This window comes from Lithobates pipiens, unplaced genomic scaffold, assembly GCF_037356315.1.
Source record: "Lithobates pipiens isolate NorthernLeopardFrog02 unplaced genomic scaffold, aLitPip1_a1.2 Scaffold_8, whole genome shotgun sequence".
Taxonomy (NCBI): Eukaryota; Metazoa; Chordata; class Amphibia; order Anura; family Ranidae; genus Lithobates; species Lithobates pipiens.
Genome location: NW_027507903.1, coordinates 531,255,773 through 531,275,833, shown reverse-complemented (window position 1 = coordinate 531,275,833; position 20,061 = coordinate 531,255,773). Strand labels below are relative to the sequence as shown.

Here is a 20,061-nt window from a genome sequence, read left to right as displayed (position 1 = left end):
TTTCTTATTTGTTTTATTTTTTTTATTTTTACACTGTCTCTTAAAAAAAAAAAAAAATAATTTCTGATCATTTTTACTGCTGTCACAAGGAAGCCGATTCCGGTTTCATTCGAGTCTCCAGCCAGCTGATGGATGTGCCAGCTGGTCGCTCAGGCCTCCCAGTGGGACGGGAGAGCCTGAGGCGAGCCACAGCTGCATGCATCACCCCGGTACAACCCGTTCAAGTCGAGGCTGCATATTTGCATATGGTCAGCGTGAAAGGGATATATACCACCAAAAGAAAGCTCTATCTGTCTAAAAAAAAAAATTACATTTTGTTTGGGTACAGTGTTGCATGACCGTGCAATTGTCATTCAAAGTGTGACAATGCTGAAAATTGGCTTGGGCAGGAAGGGGGTGAGCGTGCCCAGTAGGCAAGTGATTAGGAGGCCAAAGGGGTAATAAAGTTATTGTAGGGTATACATAAACATAAGGGAAACAAGGGGAGTGTTCAAGCACTCTGGGCACCAACCTTCCCATAGGAACTAGCTGGAAATCATCCAACCCAGCTGATCAATTCCCCACCCAAGCTCAGACTGAGGTGCTCCTACAGATATATGAATTTTCCCCAGTCTGACTGATAGATGGACTATATGAATATTCTTTGTTCTCTGTAGGATGTGTTAAGATGAGCATTGGTGCTACTTAAAGTGATTGTAAACGATCACCTTGTAAAACAATCAATTCAATTAAAAATTGAAATGAAAGGCAAAACATTTGTTTATAGATATAAAAAAAAAAAGAAATGCCTTTTTCCTCCCTATTTTATACGCGATTACATTCCCTCTGTTCTCAGCTGCATAAGAGCTGAGGGGAGGAGAAGCAACATCACACTGATCTCCCCAGTAAAAGGTTGTGCCAGGGGCGTGTCTGGACCATTGTGATCATTGGAGGAAAGAGGACTGAATTCCCAACACAGCTAGGGAACAGGCTATGGTGAGCTCTCCCGCCCTAGTGTGGTCAGTTTATAATGGTCAAGCAGAGGGACTGGCAGGAACACCAGGGATTTCATACAAAGGAAGCAATAAAAAGAGAGCAGAATACTTTTTCATACAAGTACATGGTACAGCAGGTATATAAGGAATTTGAAATTTTGGGGTAACAAACACTAACTGTCTCAATAAATGGCATGTCTTACAGGACTGCCTTTGCAAATAAAGAAGGCTCGAAAACCATTGTGCCCCGTATTAAGGCTGAAATTGGACAAAGGATGAAACTTCATGAAATGGATATTTTAAGAGTCAACAAACTGTACTGTGCAGAACCAGAAGGTAAAGTTTTTCTTTCCTTTTTTTTTCAGGGCTATTTTGCCCATTGGCCTGCATTTATGCATTTATATATACAGTATCTTGTTGTACAAAGACCCAAAAACATAAGATGGGATATGTAGTTTCTTCACAGGAAATGTCAGTCCCCACACTACAGGCAGAAGTTATGCATTAATCTACATGGCAAATGAGGTTCAATGTAGAAAAGTAAAAAAAAAATGCATTTGGGTGGCAAAAATAGGAATGCAATCTATACACTGGGGGGAGAACCTCTGGGGGAATCTAGGATGGAAAAGGGGGGTCCTAGTAGATGATAGGCTCAGCAATGGCATGCAATGCCAAGACGCTGCTAACAAAGCAAACAGAATATTGGCATGCATTAAAAAGGGGATCAACTCCAGAGATAAAATGATAATTCTCCCGCTCTACAAAACTCTGGTTCGGCCGCACCGTGAATATGCTGTCCAGTTCTGGGCACCAGTCCTCAGGAAGGATGTACTGGAAATGGAGCGAGTACAAAGAAGGTCACCAAATCTGATAAAGGGTCTGGAGGATATTAGTTATGAGGAAAGGTTGCGAGTACTGAACTTATTCTCTCTGGAGAAACGCTTGAGAAAGGATATGATTTTAATATACAAATACTATACTGGTGACCCACAATGGGGAGAAAACCTTTTTGCAAAAGGGAGTTTAACAAGCCTCGTGGCCACTCATTAAAATTAGAAGAAAAGAGGTTTAACCTTAAACTACGTAGAGGGTTCTTTACTGTAAGAGCGACAAGGATGTGGAATTCCCTTCCACAGGCAGTGGTCTCAGCGAGGGGCATTGATGGTTTCAAGAAACTATTAGATAAGCACCTGAACGACCACAACATACAAGGATATACAATGTAATACTGACATATAATCACACACATAGGTTGGACTTGTGTCTTTTTTCCAACCTCACCTACTATGTAACTAATCTGCGCAGTGCCATGTCGCATGCTTCGTGTTTCTACATAAACAGAAATTGCTGATGAAGGAATGTGGAGATTTACTTGCTTCACGACTTGCTTTTTTAGGCAGAGGATTTGCGACTCCAATCCTTTTAATAGAGTCATGACCTGGAACAAGCATGTTGGTGCATGTATATTGTTGTGCACTATGTAGCAACGAAAGGATAAAGATACAGGGTGGGAAGGGAGCTTAGTAACACTGAGCCTATTATTTATATCAGCTTCAGCCTATGCTGAGATTGGTATGTCCAGGTGGACACTGGCCTCGGTGTTGCGCATTGAGGAATGCCTCCTGAGGCATATGGCTCATCTTGCCTCATGGTGGGAATGCCTCTAGTGGTATTTTACAAATCTCTCCAGTGGCGTATGCCACTGATCTTTGTTGGAGCAACACAATCTCTGACAGACTCTTCAGCAGTTAGCATTTTTGGGTAAATCAAATGCATCTGTCTCCTGCTAAACCTAGTGGTTCCATCTTCTGTCCTCGTGTCACTGCTGTGTCCTGTAGTTACGTAAGGGGCAGGGAATGGAACCACAGCAAAGAAAAAGAAATGCAGGCATCCAACACTCTGGAAATGTCTAATGCTGAGGGTCCTGATGGAGGTTGTAGATTAGATTAGCAGCATAACAATCTTGCCTCTTCTTTTGCAGGGAACTGTTTTAAGGTTTGTTCAGGAAATGACAGCCTTGCTTTAGTGTTTTAAATTTAAAGGACAACTTCAGCAACTCTTCTCATCTTCTGCAGCAATTTGAAGACCTTTGCTGTGGTGCCCTGCCTGGTGCAGCACGGCCTTTGCTTTAAAAAAAAAAGTCCTGGCTGTGCCCTGAGTTTACTGCATATGCACACCACGATTTCATGGTTTGTGTGTACTCATGGCAGCCCCAGCCATAAGCCTGAATGAGGCTGCAGCATGTCTGTGGTTTCTTTTTGCTAAGCCTGTTGGATGTCTGGCAAAGCAGCACATTGAAGATTACCAGAGTGGGACTGAAGGTAAGTATTTGATTACAGGCACAAACCTGAAGGTAGTGGATGCGACCTGAGAGCTTAGTAACACTGAGCTTGTGATTTTTACCAGGCTCAGCCCAGTTGAACAGCACTGAGATTGGCATGCCCAGGTGGACACTGGCCTCAGTGCCGACCCTTAATGAATTTGCAGAATTATGGGCATTGTGGAGCGCTCCCTCCACTCCTCTGCAGCTGCCGCTCATGGACAGGGGCTCATGTGACTGGACCAGAGCAGACTAAAAATGGGTAAGTATACACATCTTTTTTACACAGGTTAAACGAGGTAGGTAGCTGGAGGGGAGAAGGAAATTTTTTAAGCACAGTTAGTGTTACGCTGGAATGCTGCTATAAGTTGGAGCTTGTAATTTGTCTAGTTAAATATCTTGCTATTTAGAGTTTTTCTATGAGTGTTTTTAAAAAAAATAATAATAATTTTATCACATGCATATATCACAATGTACATTAGTTGTCACTTTACCCACTCTTTTTACCCCTCCCCCTTTTTAATTTTTTCACAACAGAATTTTCAGTTGAAGTTTCTGCTCCAGTAATATATGACTGTAGCCCAGAAAATACTAAACAAGATGCAGACACTGAATTAAGCACAGGTCCAGCTTCTGTTTCTACCTTCAGAGAAGAATCTAGCTTTTCTGCTACACAAGCTCCAACTTCCACCTCTTCTATCACTCAGGAAACGAAGTCCAGTCCAGCTTGCAGCATTTCTGCCAATCATAAAACTGAGCTCATTCCAGCGCCAAACTCTTCTGCCAGTCAAAAACCTGGGCACAGTCTAGATCCCACCTCTATTGCCAATTGTAAACCCGAGCACAGTCCAACTTCCACTTCGTTTGCCATTCAAGCACCTGAGCGCAATCCAGCTTCCACCTCTTCTACCAGTGAAGGGTTTAGTCCTTCTCCAAACACTTCTGCTATTCAAGAAGCTGAGTTCGATCCAGCTGTTAGCTCTTTTATCACTCAGAAATCTAAGATTGCTTCATTTGCCAGTTCTATTTCTGTACTGACTGAAGGGACTAAAAAAGCTTTGGTTTTAAATCTGCTTTCAGCTTATGCCTCAAATGCAGAAATAAGACAAAACATTTTTGACACCAGTAGTCAAAAAGTTAGTGGAAGACCCCCACTTTGGCCTGTAACACATACAAATGTAAAAAGAACTCTCTTTAATACACAGACCACCACTCTTCAGACCTCCAGCAGTAAAACACAGATGTATCTTATTGCATCTTCTCTAGCCACCCCTACTCTAAAAGGGAGAACCAAAGAGTTGCTGAGCACATCTATAACAAATAACACAAATATAGGTTCTGGTTTATTCTTTAGTCAAGAAGGACCAGGCACTACAACTGCAATTCAAGAAGCTGGTTACACTCGTTTGATTCTACCAACCATGGAAACCATGTCTTTCATTAATACTTCGGTAACAGCAGATCTTAAAACTCTGAGCAGATCAGCATCACGGATATCTGATGCAGCCACCAAAACAATTGTGCATCACACTGCCTTAGAAAAGGCTATGTCAAGTTTTATTTTCCAAAGGGCTGGAATTCCTGAGCGGAGTAGTACTGACAATGGTTGGCATACTGGAACCAAAGATGTAGCTAATCTTCCAGATAATCAGGAAGATTGTCACCTGAAAGCAGGGCTTCTAAAAATACTTGGTAAAAGGTCGTTACCTGACTCAGGCGAAAACACTGTCAGCATTCTGAAAGAAATGCAGTCAAGAAATAAGACCATATTAAAGTCTCTTCATGAAATGTTCTATCTTGGTAGACCTTTAGCTGCAACCGTCAAACTTATATCCCTCTGTGGCTTTGAAGCTGGAATGTGTGGGTGGAAGCAAATCATTGACGATGACTTGGACTGGAGTCTGGCTTCGGGAAGTGTGGATATGGACACTGGCCATTTAAAAGCGGGAGGTAAGTTATATTTATTCCGTCACAAATAAACATTTAAAGTACCCTTTCTGTGCAGCCCTTGATCAGTTTACATATTTGTATAAAACACATAACTAATATCATACTTCATTATCTTTGTAGCCTAGTTACCAATTTCCATGTAAAATGCCAGTTAAAGCTGAACTCTGCTCAAGCAGCTAAATATTTTGTTGAAACATGAATTATAACTTTTTTTTTTTTTTTATTGTGAAAGAATTTGAAATTCTATACAGTGAAATCTATTGATTGTTATCTCTTTTACTATCACTCTGTTCTGCCAGTCAACCTACTGACATCACGAGCACTGTGGTAGAGCCGGATTGCTGGCCTGTACTTCCCTTTAATCAAGGATTACAGGAAACCACCATAAACAACACTCATTAATGCAGCTGAGTATTCATGCAATTACAGAATAGTTGATTTAACGTTTTACTTAAAGTAAAACTATAGACAAAACTATTTTTTTTGCCATCTGTGTCCTATTGGGAGAAATTCCCTTCACTTTATGTCCCATAGCCAAATGGGAAGTGAGAGGAAATCCCTGCAAATTAAGGGAATCTCTAGGGGACCTCCAGGTCACCAGAGCTAGTGTACAGATTTCCCCTCTATTACTTTTTTGGGGACAACTCAAAATTTGGGATTTTCTTTTACTCTCAATGATAATGGTAAACAGGACAAATCGAGAGGGGGAATTTCCCGAAAGGGGGCACAGACAGCAATAAACACTGGCGGGTGCTCTAATAGATCTCCACTATATCCAAAACTTAACAAAAAAAAGTTTTTCCTTTTTTAGTTGTACTTTTAATCACTTCAGCTCCGGAAGATTTTACCCCTTTAATGACCAGAGCATTTTTAGCGATTTAGCACTGCATCTCTATAACTGACAATTGCGTGGTCGTGCGATGTTGTACCCAAACAAAGTGTACATCCTGTTTTCCCATAAATAGAGCTTTCTTTTGGTGGTATTTGATCACCCCTGTGGTTTCTATTTTTTGCGCTATAAGCAATAAAATACTAACCGTTTTGAAAAAAAATAAAATGCTATAATAAATATAAATATTCCCAAAAAATATATAAAAAAATTATTTCTTTCCCCGTTTAGGCCGATATGTATTCTTCTACATATTTTTGGTAAAAAAAATAAAAAATTGCTATAAGTGTAAATTGATTGGTTTGCGCAAAAGTTATTGCGTCTACAAAATAGGGGATAGATTTATGAAATTTTTATTATTATATTTTTTATTAGTAATGGCGGTGATCTGCAATTTGTATTGGGACTGTGACATTGTGACGGACAGATCGGACACTTTAGACACTATTTTGGGACCATTGGCATTCATACAGCGATCAGAGCTAAAAATAGCCACACAATGTAAATGCCACTGGCAGGGAAGGTGTTAAACATAAGGGGGTGATCAAGGGGTTAAATATGTTCCCTCAGCATGTTATAACTGTAGGGGGGTGAGCTACCTAGGACATGACCGAGATCACTACTCCAGATCACGGGGAGCAGCAGATTCCTGTCACTAGGCAGAACAGGGAAATGCCTTTTTTACATAGGCATTTCCACGCTCTGCCTCTCCTCGTCCCGATCAGGGGCCACTGGTGGAAATCTAGTCCGCAGGACCCACGGGCACACTCCTGCACGCGCCCACTAGCCTGGGATTACGAAGGGACATACTAGTATTCTGCCAATGTACATCGGCACGCGGCGGTCGGGAATCGGTTAATGTATTTTAAAATGCAACTTGTTTGAGTAGCTTTTATTTTATCAGCTTTAGAGTATTTATATAAAGAGAGATTTATTTTTTTGTTTTGGAGTAGAGAAGGGTTAAAACCTTCACTTTAGGCTTTATAGGAATCAAGGGGAAATCTCCACAAAGTGAGGGAAATTCCCATCTTAGACCATTGTCTGGGGAACATTTTGAAAGTGGTTGTAAACCCTTACATATACCCACTGAGTTGACTGGCCCCAGGTAATACACCAAGATGAAACAAATAATAATCCTATATATATTGTGCCTGTTTATCTGCAGTTCTCTCTCATCTACAGCCATTCAAAGTGCACAGTTTACACAGCATTTCTGAGCTTGGGGAGGTAAGGGGTGGTGATCTGATGTCACACACTGCACAGCACATATAGAGGAAAACTGAGTGGAGGGAATAAACACACACCCCTCTACACAGTCTCATAATGAAACATGCACAGCTGTGGCTGTCAATCACATGCTGTGTGCTGGGGTGGTTAGGGGCAGAGGTTGGATAGCAGGGCCATCTCTCCGGGATTGCTTAGTGTTGAGAAAAATCATCAGAAGTGACTCGTGCAAATAGCAGAGGAAGTAGAGAAAAGCTAGAAATCGTACTAGGTGCCGTTTGTTGACGCATAAATACACTATAGATAAATATGTTTTGCTAGGTTTTCTTGGCAGCTGTAAACTTTCCAATCTCCCCTCACTTTCATAAAAGATTAATTTTTCCAGCAGAGGCAAGGTAACAATATAAACTTGAGAGGATCTGACTCTTTGACCCTCTTCCAAAAATGTTTGCCTGGATCTAGGACAGGTTCATAGGTCCTGGCCAGTCTGTTTTCGTTTATTTTTTAATTTAGTGGCAATGCTGGTATCAGTGTGTTTAGATGATATTAAAAAAAAAAGCAAAACATATGGTATCACTGTGAATGTCAGATGTAGGGAAATTTATTTTGGGTTTTCTTGGTGGTGAGTCATGGTAATGGCAAGAAATATACAGTTATCTCTTAAAGATCATATATATATATATATATATATATATATATATATTTATTATAGTATCTCACAAAAGTGAGTACACCCCTCACATTTTTGTAAATATGTTATTATATCTTTTCACGTGACAACACTGAAGAAATTAGACTTTGCTACAATGTAAAGCAGTGAGTGTACAGCTTGTATAACAATGTCAATTTGTTGTCCCCTCAAAATAACTCAACACACAGCCATTAATGTCTAAACCGCTGGCAACAAAAGTGAGTACACCACTAAGGGAAAATTTCCAAATTGGGCCCAATTAGCCATTTTCCCTCCTCAGCGTCATGTGACTGATTAGTTTTACAAGGTCTCAGTTGTGAACGGGGAGCAGGTGTGTTAAATTTGGTGTTATCGCTCTCTCTCACATATTGGTCACTGGAAGTTCAACACGGCACCTCATGGCAAATAACTCTCTGAGGATCTGAAAAAAAGAATTGGTGCTCTACATAAAGATGGCATAGGCTATAAGAAGATTGCCAAGACCCTGAAACTGAGCTGCACCATGGTGGCCAAGACCATACAATGGTTTACCAGGACAGGTTTAACTGGGAAATAGACATATGAGTGCTGCCAGCATTGCTGCAGAGGTTGAAGGGGTGCGGGGGGGGGGGGGTCAGTCTGTCAGTTCCCAGACCATATGCAGCATACTGCATCAAATTGTTCTGCATGGCTATCGTCCCAGAAGGAAGCCGTTCCAACATAACTACCCCAAACACGCCTTCAAGACAACCACTGCCTTGCTAAAGAAGCTGAGGTTAATGGTGATAGACTGGCCAAGCATGTCTCCAGACCTATATCCTATTGCGCATCTGTGGGGCACCCTCAAATGGAAGGTGGAGGCGTGCAAGGTCTCTAACATCCACCAACTCCGTGATGTCGTCATGGAGGAGTGGAAGAGGACTCCAGTGGCAACCTGTGAAGCTCTGGTGACCTTCATGCCCAATAGGGTTAAGGCAATGCTGGAAAATAATGGTGGCCACCCAAAATATTGACACTTTGGACGTTTTCACTTAGGGGTGTACTATGTGTGTGTGTGTGTGTATATATTCAGTTGCCATTGCTATGGGACATCCCACATAGTTATTACTATGGCTCTGTGTACAGCTTACCTGTAAAATCCTCTTCTTTGATGTACATCAGGGGACACAGAGGTCCCTCCCTTCTTCTTATACACTTTGATTGCTTGGCTACAAAACTGAGGACTCCCAGTAGTGGGAGGGGTTATATGGGGGAAGTTCACGCCTTAAGGGGCGTGCCAGTGTCCAGCACCTAATGGTCCTATATAACCCACATAGTTATTACTATGGCTCTGTGTCCCCTGATGTACATCAAAGAATAGGATTTTACAGGTAAGCTATTATAAAAATCCTATTATTTATTTTACTTCTTTACTACTTTGGGGCTGTTTTCCCTTGATAAAAAAACATTGGGAGCTATCCATATATTACTAAATGAATGCTCAATTTGTCCTGGGACAAAACAAGGTATAATTCACTACTTTGTTGAAATGATGTGTAAAGTAGTACTAAAACAAAGTTGCAAAACCTGGGTTCAGGCACTAAAATTTGTATAACCTTCCATCGTGAAGGGGTTAAAAAAAAATTGTGTTTTTACATAGATGCTTGATCCTAAATTCATTTTCTTCACATCTTACATAGGTTGTTGCCTTATTGAACCCCATCGGTCAGCCACTTTTGCAGTTTTTAAAAGCTGAAAAATTCAATCAGGTGAGGGCAAAATTGAATGCATTTCACAGTGACAGTGTACTGCTTCTTCAGGAAATGTGGAATATAAATCTGACAAATGTATAAAATAAATATTTATCTTCCTAGTATCATAAATTTTAATGTTTTTCCAAGAATATCAGGTTGCATCTTCACTTTTGTATATACAGAGCTGGCAATCTCTCTGGTACAGTACACCTAAGCTCTCCCACACAATGCCGGGAACTCAGAAAAGATACAGAGGAGGAGGAATCCCCTCGGAGCCAACAAGTTGTACATTTAAAATAATATACAGTATAGTATTAATAGGTTTAGGGCCATAACTTAAGTCGCCCTGCATGGAGTGCATGTGCGCAGGTTGTTATACAGTTTATGAAAAGATACCTTTTAGGTCATTACCAGCCAAAAGTGGGGTTAACAAATTGAGCTTCCTCCTTTAGATTCAAAGTCAGCCATCCCAGACAATTACCAAATACATTGGCATAAGGCCTTGTGTTTTATCAAGGTCTATGATGAATAAATAATTTAAATGAATAATCAATATACTGGGTTTGTGTAAAAACACTTATAGTGATACATTAAGAATATAGACATTGTATATCATCATATTACCTGTGAAGCATTGTAGGAATTATGAGGGTCATCCTGAATGATCATGTTTCCCATGGGGATAATACATCTCTCTGGCTGAAACATCTCATAAAGTCATGCAGTTGACAAACAAAAAATGCCAGAGGAGACCTGACCCCATGCTTGCCAACCCCATAATTCCTTTTTTTTACTGACAAAATTGAAAATTTACTGATGTTGCACATTTCTGCTGACATCCTGAAACATGCCAGAAACACCTATTATAAACTAAGACAATTGATATTTAACAATATGTAAACATTATCAATACTCATAGCAAGTAATCTGCTGGCTTTACAATAAAAACTCAACAGAGTGACAGAATGTGAACATGGCTAGGATTATGAAAGACCTGTGGCATCCTGGGATAAAACAGACAAATAAGATGTGCGGCATGTGAAGCACACCACGGTGAACGGTATTGCGTGGCCAGATTATGCAGAATGGTAATGAAAGGAGGATCATTAAACAAAATCTATGCTTAGTCACTATATACACTGCAAAGATACACCACAGTCCTTGTACCCACATAATAACCCTAATTACTGTCTCACAGACGCAAACCTCAGGACAAAGGATTTTTTATTTTAAATAGACCATTTTCATTACAAATGCTTTGATGCACACACAAAATATAATATGCCTGACTGAGCCTAGCTTAATGAAAAACTTAATTAAAACCAGCAGCTGTTGAGACAATGAACACCGTGGTCAGGACTATGTACAACATAATGTGAAAGGTGCACGGGTCAGGATTAGGGATGAGCCGAACACCCCCCGGTTTGGTTCGCACCAGAACTTTCGAACAGACCCCAAATTCGTAGCAACGTTAGAACCCCATTGAAGTCTATGGGACTCGAACGTTCGAAATTAAAAGTGCTAATTTTAACGGCTAATATGCAAGATACTGTCCTAAAAAGGGTTTGGGGACCTGGCTCCTGCCCCAGGGGACATGGGTCAATGCAAAAAAAACTTTTAAAATGGCTGTTTTGGTGGGAGCACTGATTTTAATGACGATTAAAGTGAAAAAAAAAAAGTGAAATATTCCTTTAAATATCGTGCCTGGGGGGTGTCTGTAGTATGCCTTTGAAGTGCCACGTGTTTCCCGTGTTTAGAACAGTCCCTGCATAAAATGACATTTAACGTAAATAACGTCATTTAAACTGCTTGCGGTTTTAATGTTATATCTGGTTCCTGCAATATGGTTGAAAATAATTGAGAAAAATGGCATGGGTAGCCCTCCCTGCCCATTACCAGCCCCTTTGGGTCTTGTACGCATATTAAGGGGAACCCCGTACCCATATTAAAAATCAGGAAATACGTGTGGCCCCCAGGCCCTATATACTCAGAACAGCAGTATACAGGCGGTGCAAACAAGACAGGGACTGTGTAGGTTTGTTGTGTTAAGTTGAATATGTTTGTAATTTTCAACCGGTACATTTTTAAAGTGTAGCTCCAGTCAAAAAAACTATTTTTAAGCTTTTTGGAAAACATAGAGAAGGGTTATCACCCCTGTATAATTTGTTTTGCTTTCCGTCTTTTTCAGAGCACGCAGACAATCTCCTACCGCTGACTGCAAGCTCTATTTAAAACGAGCAAGATAGTTAGCTATATAGGTGGATATAGCGGTGTATACTGGGTTCAGAGCACGCAGACAGCACGTACAATCTCCTAACACTGACTGAAAGCTCTATTTAAAATGAGCAAGATAGTTAGCTATATAGGTGGATATAGCAGTGTATACTGGGTTCAGAGCACGCAGACAGCACGCACAATCTCCTAACACTGACTGCAAGCTCTATTATAAAAGATAGATATATCGCTAGATATAGAGGTGAATATAGCAGTGTATACTGCGGTCGAGGCACGCAGACAACAACCACTACAGTAGAGCAAGAACGAAAAATCGTCCGATAACGATCGGTGTATACTGTGTTGAAGGTACACAGAACACCCACTAACTGCTACAGATGCCAACACACTACACAAGGCCGCCGCGCTGGCGGCCTTATATAGTGTGGGGCGTGTACTACACAGCCTGAGCTATGATTGGCCACAGGCAATCCTGCCTGTGGCCAATCATGGCTCTCCTCGCTGCTGGGGCTGTGATTGGCCAAGCATGCGGGGTCACAGTGCATGCTTGGCCAATCATGAGCCAGCAATGCACTGCGCCATCGCAGTGCATTGTGGGCCGTGAGCGCCACACAAATTTGGCGCGAACGGCCCACAACGTTCGGAATTCGCCGAACGGGCGAACAGCCGATGTTCGAGTCGAACGTATGTTCGACTCGAACACGAAGCTCATCCCTAGTCAAGATAAATAACATACAAGACAATATATAGAATACAGTAGTCGGGATGAACCCTTTGCTCACATCAGAGCTCCCACTTACATCAGTGTCCGCAGAGATCCCACTTATATCAGAGTCTGCAGAGTTCCCTTTGTAAAGGAGAACTCAGCTCTGAGGGCAGTTTTGGGCTGTTTCTGCAGCCCTCAGCTACACATGAAAACTGGAAGGCAGGGCACTGGCAGCTGGTCTGAACTCTAGAAGAGGAACTTTCATCCTCCTCCTCTGACTGTTGGGGGGAGGGGTGGGAAAAGCATGTGGTTGGTTGCTAGGACGCTGGGCAGTCCTAGCAACCAACCACTAGAGTGGGCAGTAACAGTAGCGTGTGATAGTTGGCACAGCAGACAGCAGGAAAAATAATTATCTGAGCTAATGTAAAATGGATGGACCATTTAAGCCAGGGGTCTTCAAACTATGGCCCTCCAGTTGTTCAGAAACTACAATTCCCATCATGCCTAGTCATGTCTGTGAATGTCAGTTTTACAATGCCTCATGGGATGCTTAGTTCCACAACAGCTGGAGGGCCGTAGTTTAAGGATCCCTGATTTAAGCCATGCATCTCCTGGTGCCATCCCTGGCTACACTTTGTGCAGAGTTTTTATGGACATGGACATGGACAGCTGTAAAAATCAGACTTTTACAAACTGTCTGTGAATTAATGGACAGTTGGCAACCCTGCATATATCCTTCCATTTTGGAAATACTCCACAGCTATTGTAGAATAATATTACAACAGATGCGCACCTGTGCTTCACCATTGCCGTCTGCCCATTTACAGGTAGCGCAAGTGCATTGAGTACAGTACATGATGTGTAACCCCAGTCTGAGGATGGACAGAGAGCCTCAGAGCACACCCCAATAATGGTATTGCATCTACTTAATATAGAATGTGCAAATCAACACACCAGTGGGTAAGCATGTAGGCTTGGTCTGTAACTACAACACTGCCATTGTTGATTCCGATGCATTGGATCTCGTACAGGAAAACCCCAGAGGAGGTGATTGGGATGCTCTGATATTGGGACAGGTGTGCCATTGGCAACATTAATTGAAAGCCACACAACCTTCTGGTCTGAATGAGTTTACAAATCACTCCTGTTGAAAATACGAATTGGTTGATTTATATATACAGAAATCTACTGCAAATTTGGCCTATTTAACTCCTCAATGGACTACCTATCTAAGGCTTAGCCTGTTAACTGAGCCAGCAACTGTTGTAGAATTGAGCAACAGTGCCTCAGCCTCCCTTACCTCTTATGCCTTCCAAGTATTCACAATGCTTACAGCCCAGAGATGGGTAGTAGGTTGCCTCATATCCTGCTGTGAGTGACATTACAGCTTGTATTGCTGTTTGTTGGGATAGTACTTTCTATGTGATCCTACATATACAGTGGGGAAATTAATGCAGCTTCATACCTTATTTCAAATCGGCGCTCACATGACTGCCCCCTGCTCTCCTCCTGTCCTCCCCAGCTGACATCAGCGGGGGATTCCCAGCCCCTCCCCCCGTAGTTTTCAGATGGGGAGGAGGAGAGTGTTTCAGCCAGATAAATGTCAATATAACCCCAAGGCCTCATTCACATATTGCTTAGCAGGAGTGCGGGGTCCTGCTAGCAATTTTAAAAGCGTGATTTAAAGGAGTTTTCACGTATCGTGCATAGGACAGTCCATATAATTGCATGTTTGTTGTTTCAAAGAGACTCAAGAACCAAATTTTGGCCCTGAGCCAGGCATGATTTTACATGCATTTTCTTGTATGGCAAAATTAAACCTGCCTTTGGGGTGCTACTCAGGATTAATTTAATATAATATATATAATTTACTATATATATATATATATATATATATATATATATATATATATATATATTTTTTTAGAGGTACAACTTGTTGGCTCTGGGGGGATTCCTCTTAGTATCTTTTCTGAGTTCCTTCTGTTGTGTGGGAGAGCTTAGGTTTGCTGCGTCTAAAGGATTGTCAGCTGTGTATATATGGAAGTGAAGATTCAACTTGATATTTTTGTAACATTGTTTGAATATTATTAAATTAAGAAAATGGTATTTGTTTTGTACATTTTCAGATTGATCATCCACATTTCCTGAAGAAGCAGTACACTTTTACTGTGAAATGTATTGAATTTCACCATCACCTGATTGGCTCATCCAGCTGTTAGAAACTTCTAAAGATTGGTGCCTTACTGCCTTTATGACATATAATTCTAAAGTGGCTGACTGGTGGGGTATCATAGGGCAATTAGCTATGACCAGGAAACCAATTTAGGAGGGCAACAACTTTTGAGAAGGAAACTAACTGAGCACCTACAGTATATAAGTACAAAAATTTACTTTTTATTCTTTATTTTTTTTGTATGTTTAATAAAAGACTGTTTCATTTAAAAAATATATAATTTTGTGTGAATGAAGCAGCACCTGAAAAGGGACAATGCCCATGTTTTTTAACTGCTGTCTACTTTGAGATGGGTACGTGGTACAATTAATATGTGATGGCTGGTTCCAGCTTGAAGGTTTTTCTTAGAACTACTGTATTTGTTGGATACCCGAATAAATGTAAATTTCAAACCACGTCAAATCCAAAAATCCATGGTAAATACCTGAATACCATGTAAGAAATACACAACTTGATCTAAATCTAAAAGCTTTCCATCGGTTATGTTTTTTTTTAAACATTTTTGCATTCATTCATTTGTAAAGTGGTATAACAGAACATTTTTTTACTCCTTGCAGGAAAAAATACATAAAATTAGGATAACATAATTGCATACAGAACAAATATGCTGAATAAAATCCAACATTAGCAGCGCTCAAATTCAATTTGTTATCTAGTCCATGAATTTGGTCCATCCATATGATCACATAATTTAGTTACATAAAAACCACAAATAAAAGTTCATCCATATGTGTCCCATGCCGTATATATCCTTATTGTTTGAACGTCACCACACCTTGTGCATTATCAACCCTATGCTAGTGAACTCACCAGATAAACAATAGGTAAAGGCCTGTATAATCATCCATTCATGGAGCAGCAAAGTCAGTCTTTACATCTTTATGTCACTCAAGAAAAATTAATTATAAAAGTGTGTGAACATAGATAGTTCTATGACGATCAATCACAACTCTCACCGCCAGATGGATCTCTCACATGATGCCGTACCAAGGTCAGGCTGACTGCTGATCGACAGACTGGCTGGCTGCATGGTAACTGGCGGGCTGCATGGTCACATCCTGACCAGTTTCGTCAAAACTTCGTCTGAGCTTAACTTCGCCAAGAGCCCACCCCTATTACTTTAAAAATTCCAAATACTTGCCTTTATCTGCAGTCGTGTGATGTTCTGGGTCTCCTGTCCTTTCTTCTATCATGTTCAGGCACCTCCTGTTGCATTTTCCATAGTATGAAAGGAAATCCTTCAAGAAACCCTAATGATGGCCTTAGCAGGTGTGCAGAACCAGGAACTGAAGTCCAGAAATCTCACCAATACAGTTCCAGAGTGATAGTTAGGTGGTTTAGCATCCCAGCATCTATCAATTCATTTGTTTTGACACATCAGACATGCAGTGGTGTCACTTGATTGACCTTTATTATAAATTAAACACAATGCATCTCTCCTTGTCTTTATCCTCTCTAGGGCTCCACTTATTGCTGTACAGCCACCAAAGAAAACAAATTTCACAACAGAGAGCAATACTTGTAAGACCTATCACACAATCCTTCAGTTGTATCTTTTTCTGGTATGGTGGATACCAACACACCATTATGGGTAAGTCAGTTCATGGTGGCTGGTCTTTTAATTCTAAATACCAATATTTGAAGTGTATTTCCTTTTAAACAGCTTTCCAAGCAGTTGGTGATTACTGTATTAAGGTTACTAATGAAACGTAGCTATAAATATAGGGGTGATATAATCTTTAATTCGTAAATGGTGACTACTTGTCTCCCACATATTTTGTCTCATACTTCCTCATAATTGGTCCTACTGTACCCAGAGAATTTTTTTGTGTGGGCACACTGTAAAAAGCTGAAAACAAGGGAAGTGGTAATGTGAATATCGGGCAAATGTATTTAAACTTCCCACACCCACGCCAAAAATGGGCTGCTGTTGGCACTATGCAGTTCCCCTGAGGCTGACCTTTGGAAAAGGTGCAGGGACCTTTTCCATGCTTTTGCATAGATACAGAAGCCATTCAAATGAATAGGCATAGTGTGAATGTAGGCTTATACAATAGCAATGGTAGTTTACTACATTGTAAATAAAGCCTTGCAAGTTTTAAAAGAAAAGCAAAATTAAGAAAACTGTTTTGCTATTTAACCCTTCTTATGCCTAATTAAGTCCTTTTTTGTTCCCATAGAAAAAAAGTTTTTTTGTTTTGTTAATATTTTTAATGATTGCAAAATTACAAAGAGAAAAGGGATTTTATTTCATTTGTATAAAACCATGCCATGCTAGAAATAGAAATAGAATTTTAGTGTTATTCTAAACGGGACAGATTCTAAAATAAAATATGCACTTTTTGAAAACTAACTCTAAAACGAACACTGGTCAAACTGGAAAAAACTCATTTAAGTTTATACATCTTTTTTTCTATAGATTGTATAAAAAAAAATATTTTTTGCAAGACAATACTGATGAAGAGGTTAAATTGTACACATAAAAGATGCTTGCAGCCACAAAAGTATTTTATATGTAAGGCATATTTCTACGATTCGTTTCTGTGGTAATACCCACATGTAATGGTGAACCTCCATGATTAAGAGAGCAGAAATCCAATAAATGGAAGGAACAGGCCAGTGACAGTAAGACTGAGGAGGAAAGGGTTAGAGGACATTAGGTGGGCTCTTTTTGACTTGCTGCAGCTTCTAATGCACACTGTGAGAAACTCGGTGTGCATTGAAATTGGAGTAAGGAATTTCAGTATAGGAGAGGCTGACGGTAAGGGTAGAGTTTAACTTTATATCGAAAAACCTGAAGGTGCCGACTTTCCACTTCATTACCTGGTAACAGCAGCAAAGAAGTAAAACGAAAAAAACAATTCTACTTTTTGTTTTTTAAGTTATTATTATTATTATTATTATTATTATTATTATCATGTTTTATCTTTGCTTTTATGTTGTAGGTACTTTGAACATATATATCACATCTGAGAGTGGGAAAAAGACCCTGCTCTGGTCAGTTGGAGGGCAAGAGCGTATTAGGTGGACTAAAGCACAAATAGATTTACAACCGCAACCTCAGTACCATAATGTGCAGATAAGTATCATACTGACTGTAATATTAAATCTTATTAAATCTTAACTCCAAATCATTGTATTAATTTTAGAGTAAGGAAAAGTTCAGCATTTCTGTTTGGTGTTTTTCTGTGACCCCCACGGGAGAAATTGTCTCATGTTCTGTCCCTGTGACACCCAGGGAGGAAGGCGCACACACAACAAAAAAAAACAGTCCTTATTCAACTTAAAATGTTTTGTCTGTATCCCTGTTGGAGATTTCCTATCCCTTCCTGTCCTGTTAGAAAGTAAGAGGAAAATCTTCATCATAGGTACACAGATGCTCTTTAAAACCTGACAAATGCTCTTTATATCCCTTATGAAATAAAAAAAGTGTTAAGCTTAGAATGGTGTCATTTGTAAACCACTATACCATTAGTGTGTGGAGACCTATATTTATTTCAGATGAATAAATCCTAGTTGAAGTATACACATAGCACAGCAGTCTAGAGCTATGCTAAGAGTTACACTATAATCATGTGGCTCTATAGTGTAGTGTTTGATTGCCATAAATGCTCAAAAGCAGCATAAAAATACACTATGCTACATATTTTAATCCTCTAACCATATGTCTTATATCTCTCCTTGAGAACTGTAGGTGTTTAGTGAGGTTCTTTTAGTACACTTATTGCAAAAGCTTATATACTCATAAATGTGTACATAATTGTATGTATACAATGACAATAAAGTATATCTATCTATGTGTATATATACATATACAAAAACAGGTACTGTTGCGGCTCTTTCTGCCCTCTAAAAGAGGATTGTAGTAGATCGCTTCTCAGTGGGTTATATAGCAGTGGCTACAGGGCTGTCTTTAATATTGATTGGATCCTGGACATACTGTAATTACTGCTCACCCATTGATTGCTAGAGGTTTGTGCACATCATTACCGCTCACTGAATGGTTGCTAGAGGTTGCTGCACACAATACTGCTCACTGGTTGCTAGAGGTTAATAAGATTTACAAAGATAAAAATTTAAATAATCATCCCAGCACTAACAGTGCTATCAGAATAATTAGAATGATTCAGTGCAAACAATGGCATTAAAAGTCAATTGGTATCGGAAAAAACAAATCCATATGAAGTTCTTATAATATAGATGGTGCTCCGTATCACTTCAGCAGAAAAGAACAAAGCTCCTCATCTGAATACCATCACCAGAAGACATTGGTAAAAAAACTCACTGCAAATAAGCAAGATAAGAGCCTTTTATCGCCATACACTATTAGATGATCTCCTGCCCTTAGATTCCTACAGGAACTGTGCAATATCAAAAGGCAGTAGAGCCTGTTATCTCCTTAGACTTTTGGAAGGACTCCTGTCCCTGGATTACAATTTTTTTTGCTGTTCATGAAGTGCATCATGCAAAAGAAGAGGGGAACTGTGTCTGGGTAAAGCAGTTTTACCTGATCCTCTTCTCCATGCTGCTAGACTGGTAACTGCAGCCTCCTCTTCCCTACACTCTGGTGAGGGGCTGAGGGGATACGGAGTACCATCTATATCATAAGAACTTTTATATGCATTTGTTTTTTCCGCATACCAATTGACTTTTAAGTGGCTTTTAATGCCATTGTTTGCACTGAATATTTCAAATTATTCTGATAGCCCTGTTAATGCTGGGATGATTATTTCGCTTTTTATCTTTTGTACATATTAATAATTGTTTGTTTATATAATAGCTGCTACTGTGCATTAATCTGCTTTTATCTATTAGAGCGCTGGGATCATTGACACCTGGTGCTATGGATACTTTTTTTTTTTTTGGTTGCTAGAGGTTACTACACATAATTACCACTCACTGATTGGTTGCTGGAGATTACTGCACATCATTACTGTTAACTGATTGATTGCTAGAAGTTACTGCACATAATTACTGCTCACTGATTGATTGCTAGATAGATTATGCTACATACTCACACAGCAGTCCCCTTGCCAGAGTAGAAGTGTTGTCTTGAATTGCAACAGAATTTAATGTGACAGAAAAGATGGGGTTAATGAAGCCAAACAGAATTACATTCAAAAC

At 40.0% G+C, this 20,061-nt stretch overlaps 1 protein-coding gene across 1 annotated transcript; it reads left to right on the top strand.

The window, feature by feature from the left end:
• The first annotated feature begins 1,186 nt into the window (after positions 1–1,186).
• LOC143963537 (uncharacterized) lies at positions 1,187–18,978 on the top strand. Its single transcript, XM_077473215.1, has 4 exons — positions 1,187–1,310; positions 3,832–5,244; positions 16,397–16,528; positions 17,883–18,978. Exons 1-4 carry the CDS (start codon positions 1,250–1,252, stop codon positions 18,059–18,061), a joined length of 1,785 nt encoding a protein of 594 aa, XP_077329341.1. The 5' UTR covers positions 1,187–1,249; the 3' UTR covers positions 18,062–18,978.
• Positions 18,979–20,061: the final 1,083 nt, after the last annotated feature.